Here is a 6,931-nt window from a genome sequence, read left to right as displayed (position 1 = left end):
CTCACAAAGCACTCCTCCATTTTAACCGTCATGATTTGATGGTTCTTTGATTATGTTATGTTTCACTAATATCATCAACATATTAATAAAATTTCCCATGGTTCTTTGATTATGTTTCACTAATTGTATATCTGATTTCTTATCATCAACCCACATACTAATTTTGGATTCCAAAGATTAAGATTATCAACCCACTCTGGAGTGGGAAAAGAATAAAAAAGGAGAAATATTTGAGAGGAAGAACTCAGGAATCAAGAAGCCCATATCAGATTGCACCCTCCCCAATCCCAAAAACAGGACTAATAAATAAATTTTTTTTTTAAAAAGGAAAGAAAAAGAAAAAGAAAAAGAAAAAAGATTCCGTGAACCATCAAAATTAATGATCATTTTTTTTAAGAAAAATTAAAACTAATGATCATAAAATTACACCTCTAAAAAAAGAAAAAAACAAAGAACCAGCGCACGACCCTCTTCCATCAAGAAACAATCCCTTCGTCTTGTTAGTTCCAAAGAAAAGCTCCCATTGCAAAGCTCCTCTTCTCCTCGACGCCTCCGACGATCGGAAGCCCATATTCTGCGAGCAAACAGTCGAGCTTCCACTCCTCCATCGTCTCATAATCTTTCTTCTTGTATCTCGGATACTGCAGAGGAACCCTGAAGCAGCTCTCCTTCGCCTCAATACGATCATTATTGCTGCTCATCTTGCTTCTCTCTTTTTATGGTGTTATTAGGGTTACAAGGGCTTATAGGCTTTTTTTAGAAAAACACATGCACGTATGCGCACATATATATAGGGCTAGGGTTTTTGAGAAGTTAATTAAGACAGCTGGAGTCATTGAGGAGGTAATATTTCCCGGTTTAGATTCGGATGCTTTATTTATTTATTTATTTTATTCGTTTCCCATAGCTTGTTTTAATCAGAAGACAGCTGAAAATACCTTGGAATAACCGCTTCCTTCAAATTAGTATTTACTTGCTGATTAGACAGGGGGCCCACATCTCGTTGACTGGGTCAGACTAAACTTAAGTGGGTGGGGGCATTACACGAGATTTTATTCTCATGAGCATCTTGTTTTATTCAGACGTTCCTAGTTGCAAATACGCATCAAGAAATTTTAGGAAGGCAAAGGAAAAAGATAATTTAAAAAAAAGAAGAGAAAAAATAAATAAATAACGCCTCTTCTTAAAAGGGGTGGAAATCTCACCAAACGATTTGTGTGTCCTAATTGCATGCGGGTAAGTGTATTTATGACTTTATGAAGACCATGGTAAATAAGTAAATAAATAAATAAACACACTTATAATGAGAGGCATTATAAGTGATATATCAAGAGAATAATAACCCTTGAACATAAGGGGTACAGAGATTAATCCGCTTATGTGAAGATTATATTGAGTACTCGTTGTATATTTGTCCTAATTATTATTCATAAAAAGAAACACCATTTTATCAAGGCACAAATTCGATACAACTATAAGCTTATTGAGTACCAATTTAATGGAAACTAGAGATGTACACAATATGACCACAAAATACAAAAACTCACCAGCGCTACTTAAAACCAATTTTATAAATTGATAAGAAATGGCCATCTATTTTTACATTTTTCTTTGTGATTCTTGATGGGATTTCCCCGTGTACATATTTGATGATAAACTAACTAACTAACCTGTAATCATATACAAGAGATCTAGGTGATCTTGGTATAATTAAGAATGCGAATTTAAAAGCTACAACATGACGATGGGTTCAAATCATCGTCTCGAATTTGTCGAGCTTTTTCACTCTTTGCATGGATCTGATAAGCAATGTCAAGAAGACACCTGCATTTTTTGACGTTCGAGAATATTCAGCAAGCTTGCTGTCAGTAAATGTGTGTGTATTGAGTATTTCATTTCAAACTATTCCAAATATCCATTTTGAACTTAAAATATTTTTGAAACAAGGAAGTTCCTCAAAAGAGAGGGAAAAGAAGAGCCAGGGAAAAAAAAAAAAGCTTGAGTACAAGGACATGGAAGATATCAAAAATTAACCTCAAAAGAGACACAATGTAGTCAAAAAGCGGATGAGTTTGAACGTTTTAGTGATTAGCAAATGACACAAATCATAAACCAACCGTTATTATTTAATGTTCCAACATTTCAAATTTAAGGGGAGAACTACTATAGGAATATAAAGATGAAAATGCAGGTTGGATCCTAGAAACTTTGTTAGTAAAATTTTGCAGCTTAACGAGGGGCTATCAGACGTAGAATCAAATGTAAGTTCATACTGAGCTCTTGGAGTGACTAGTGAGCTTTACCCATTCTCAAACATCTCCATATCATCCACGAGCTCAAATCCAAACCCACCCCTTGCTTAAGCAAGAAGGCGTAATTTCAGCAAAGCTAAAATCCCTCCTACCACTTTCCTATATAAGTGAAAATGAAGCAATCCGATCTTCGGACAGCAAACAGATAAATATTACATGGGTTATGTCATAGACTCATAATTGTTTGGTACGTAGAAGTTGGAGCTGTTTGTGTTTCATTGATAAATTATATACTAGGACTATAGTCGTCTTTATTAAAAGGAGAACACATTCTTGGCCATCATCACTGGAGATCAACAATACCTGTCAACCTTTGAAGCTGACATTTAGGAAATTGAAAATTGCACCAATAGTGAAGGTAGCAACTTAAAAATACAGATCTATCATATCTACACCATTCACGGGTGGACACTTTGGTAGTTTGGAAATTTTAACTATTTTCTTTATGGTGCAAAATACCTGACTTTTATAGGGGATAGGGGTGGTCTGATAGGACCTGTATTCACAACTTAAGGGTGTGTGTGTGTGTTAACTTTGAAAATAATCTAGACAGTTGGGAACCAGCTCCACTTGGCCTGAATTAGGCTAAACTAGACTATATCGAACTAGTTTTAATTTAAAATCAGTTTGACTGCGTCTTGGATTAGACTCTATTTTTGAGCCATTCAATTCTAAACTAGCTCTCGTTTAGACCTGGGGAGAATTGTTTTGTTTCTGGCCTAGTTATTGAATAAAAGGGAGCCTCAAAAGAACTAATTTTCTCCATCCTTTTTACTTGCCAAACAATGGCTGAGCACATGCACCCATTTTGTCTCCACTAAAATGGGTTTACCGAGTTTGCCTAACAGGCACACAATCTCTGTTAAGGCAAAGGAATATAAACAATATATTGACAGGAGCTTCATCTAGGTCGTGGTACCACCTGCTATCTCATTTCCTAAAGTCACGAGCTACTACCTGCTATTGTGTAATATTAATGCTAAGATGAACTACCACCTTACTATTGAAGGATTAGTGGGGACATTTGTATAGAAAATAAGGATAATTAAGCCACTTACCAGCACCAATGAAAGATCCATTAGCAATCACTTGGTTCCCTTGGCTACCCAATGTGACCCCAACGTTCAGCAAAGTTCCACTCAAAGCTGTATATATAGTGGCCATCTGCATTATGGTGGCTTTTCGTGCAGCTCTTTCCGACTGAAATTTTCCGTTGCATCTTTTGTCAATGTAAAGTTGGTAAATAAACAGAAATAGAAGAAAATCCAGTAAGAAAATTTAATGCAATCAACATAGGAGACTACATGAATTCAGTACATGAAGTGTAATACTGAAAATGATCTTCATGACAGAAAATGGGATGTTCCCCACAACTGTTTGACCCTGCACTCTTTAACTTGTGAAATGATTGGAGCCATGGGATCTGAAACCAGCTCACTTTCCTATACCATTTGTCGATGGGGAAAAACTGTATGTCAAGAAATTACTTTACAAAAACCTAAACTATTATGTTGTGAAGTAACAATGTATGCGTACATAAAAATTGATGCGTACATAAAAATTAACATTATCCCTCACATGGGTCATTGTGCCACTAGGAAAAGTCTTCAGTTTGAATGCATTTGGAATGACGAAAAAAGTTGGATGAATAAGCATATATTAAATTTGATAATGTTCAGGTTCAAATCCCACTGGCCATAAATTTAAAGCGGATTTTCTAAAAATTAGCACCGCTGCGTGAGTCCAAGTTTCAGCCCATAAAAAGGGTGCTCAACCAATGGGGGCATATTAGAATATAAAAATAGAATCCGCAGCCCTCACCGCAACTTTGGAGGTATAGTGTAATTGGTTAGAGACATTCACGACATACACCAGGATGGATAATGAATATCAGCAAACACTGTGAAAGATACTCCATTAATTAAATTGTTTAAATGAGGATAACAAAAGAAATAAGTCATGTCATAATAATGAATATCTGACAGTTACCTCAAGCACCCTAACTCGGAGCTTCAAATCTCCCGACTCCAACTGTTTCACAAAGTCCTCTATTCTCTGGACTCTGTATGGCATTGAGATTGTAGTGTCTCTAGCCTGCAACAGACAACACATGCTATAATCAGAGGAAGTACAATAGAGAAGTTCCACAGTCCAAATCATGAAGCATAACTAACTGAACATTTCCAGGTAGATCAAAGAGTAAGATATAAATGTCTTGGAAAGCTAATAAAGAGAAACCAAAGTGACAAGTACAACTTGTTGATTCTAACGGCTCTGATATAAAAGAAGTTAGACCTTATAAATGAGAAAAAGCCGAAATAAAACTTATAAAAAGTAAAATGTGACCAGTACTGATTCTCGTCTTGCAACTGTCTTACGTGAATAGACTATAAAGTCGTCAGAAAATTCAACTTATAAATCCAACACATGAATGATTTTTTGTTTGCCCATGGGATCAATATGCTACTCAGAATTCAGCAACAAAATGCATCAATGCCTGAAAAATACTCTGAAATCAAGCATATTCTGGCTAGAACAGTACTTTTTGAGATAAGCTTCTAAAAGGTTCTCATTTAATATATAAAAAATGACATCAAAACCTACATCAACGAGACCGTGCAGAATTAAGTTTTATAAGGAGCTATGTCCTAAATGGAGGTCTAAACAACGGCTGACACAGGGATTCTCATGTGAAAGAGCCCTTTATTCGGTAAATAAAAGAAAGCTAGAGAAGAATGTAGACAACTTATAATGATGATGGACACCCGCACGAGTCTTACTGTCACGGACCCTGTAGAGGAAAATTTTTTATCCCAGTGAAAAGGACAGCGTTAGGCTTTATGATGAAATAGTGGGGCCACTTCTTCAATCTTTAAGGACTACTTATATGATCCTACATCACTTGAGACAATATCATTACAGAGCATGTCAAACCAGAGGTATATCATACAATAAACACAAGAACTAATGTATCTAACATTTGTGAGGAACCATGCAAAAGCCCAGTAGTAAGCATTTTCTGTAATGGATGGTTTTCATCTGTAATCTGAATTCATTCAAGGTGTTAAGATTAGTAAAGACTAGCACTAGCTTAAACACTTCATGACTCTCCGATTTGTCGGAGCACTAATGTGCCCATAGAAAATGTAATAGAATCAAGTTACATCTTTACTTTCACTCTGCCAGTGCTGTGTTTATTGTCAACATTGCTTGTCCCAAGCCAGGATAAAGGAGGAGGGTTGTGTTAGGTAGCCGACAGCTAGCGTAAAATATAGTCGAATCCACATGAAAAATGAATCCTATTATATACTCGTTGGAGCGTCCCCACCGCGACGCGTTGCATCGGTGCCACCCCGATGCAATGATAAGTAAGCAATGGTGATTTGCTAGGGCGTCCCCCAGAAGCGACGCATTACATCGATGTCACCCCAGTGTAATGACAAGTAAGCAAATGAGTTCTAAGAATCTACAATCCTCTAATAGGTTATCTAATAGTATTAGGCATAGACTAGAACGGTCTAGAGGGAGAATGGTTGGAGACTTTTACAAAAAAATAGAATTAGATTAGCTACTTGGAATATAGGTACACTTACCGGAAAGACTATGGAATTAGTGGATGTTATGCTTAGAGGAAAGATAAATATAATTTGTTTACGAGAAACAAAATGGATAGGTGAAGAATCTAGAGAAATTAAAAAGACCGGATATAAACTTTGGTACACAAGAAAAGAGAAGAATATGAATGGAGTGGGAGTTCTTGTAGATAATATAATAAAAGTATTGTAGAAGTAAGAAGAGTTGAAGATAGAATAATACTAATAATAGTTGTTTTAGGTATAGAGGTTATTAATATTATTAGTACTTATACACCACAAATAGGCTTGCCCGAGAGTGCTAAAAGGGAATTTTGGGATAGATTAAATGAATTGGTACAATGAATCCTATTTAGAGAGAAATTATTTATAGGAGGGGATCTTAATGGACATGTTGGTAAGGATAATAACGGATATGAGAGGATACATAGAGGCTTCGGGTATGGAGATAAGAACGATATGGATAAATCAATTTTAGAGTTTGCAATATTGTATGATTTAATAATAGCAAATACACTATTAAGAAAAAGGGATGAACACTGAATAACCTTTAAAAGTGATTTTAATAAAAGTCAAATCGACTTTTTCCTTACTAGAATGGGGGATAGGTTAATATGAAAAGATTGTAAAGTTATATCAGAAGAGAGTTTAAGTACACAACATAGATTGATGGTCTTAAACATATCTATTAAGAAGTAGAGTAGAAAAACTAACGTGAACAAGAGATTAAGAACTAAATGGTGGAATTTAAAGAATTTAATACATTTTAAGGATAAGCTAATAAAAATATATATAGAACATAGATAATGAGACTAATATTATGTGGAATAGCATGTCTTATTGTATTAGAAAAGTGGCTAAGGATACGCTAGGAGAACCTAAATGTTGTAGATTAGACGGTAAGGAGAATTGGTGGTGAAATGAGAGTGTGCAAAAGGTTATTAGAGAGAAGAAAACTTTATATATATAGTGGCAAAAGTGTAGGAGTAGAAAAAACTTAAAAAATATAACTAGTAATGAATGAAG

The 6,931-nt window shown here is 35.3% G+C and overlaps 1 protein-coding gene across 1 annotated transcript; it reads right to left on the bottom strand.

Moving 5' to 3' along the window:
- Positions 1,554 to 4,427, bottom strand: LOC109823976. Its single transcript, XM_020390493.1, has 3 exons — positions 4,302 to 4,427; positions 3,371 to 3,512; positions 1,554 to 1,824 (listed from the first exon to the last, which is right to left on the bottom strand). The coding sequence occupies exons 1-3, from the start codon at positions 4,422 to 4,424 to the stop codon at positions 1,751 to 1,753; spliced, it is 339 nt and encodes a 112-aa protein (XP_020246082.1). The 5' UTR covers positions 4,425 to 4,427; the 3' UTR covers positions 1,554 to 1,750.

The sequence above is a fragment of the Asparagus officinalis genome, chromosome 1 (assembly GCF_001876935.1).
Source record: "Asparagus officinalis chromosome 1, Aspof.V1, whole genome shotgun sequence".
NCBI classification, from domain to species: domain Eukaryota; kingdom Viridiplantae; phylum Streptophyta; class Magnoliopsida; order Asparagales; family Asparagaceae; genus Asparagus; species Asparagus officinalis.
The sequence above is the reverse complement of the archived record's forward strand: the minus strand, read 5'-3'. Positions and strand labels throughout refer to the sequence as shown.

Coding starts and splice junctions, on each gene's coding strand:
- LOC109823976 (XM_020390493.1), bottom strand. CDS start 4,424: ATGTGTTGTCTGTTGCAGGCTAGAGACACTACAATCTCAATGCCATAC. Junction 3,513..4,301: donor TCCGAGTTAGGGTGCTTGAG/GTAACTGTCAGA, acceptor GGAAAATTTCAG/TCGGAAAGAGCTGCACGAAA. Junction 1,825..3,370: donor TGGATCTTTCATTGGTGCTG/GTAAGTGGCTTA, acceptor CAAAAAATGCAG/GTGTCTTCTTGACATTGCTT.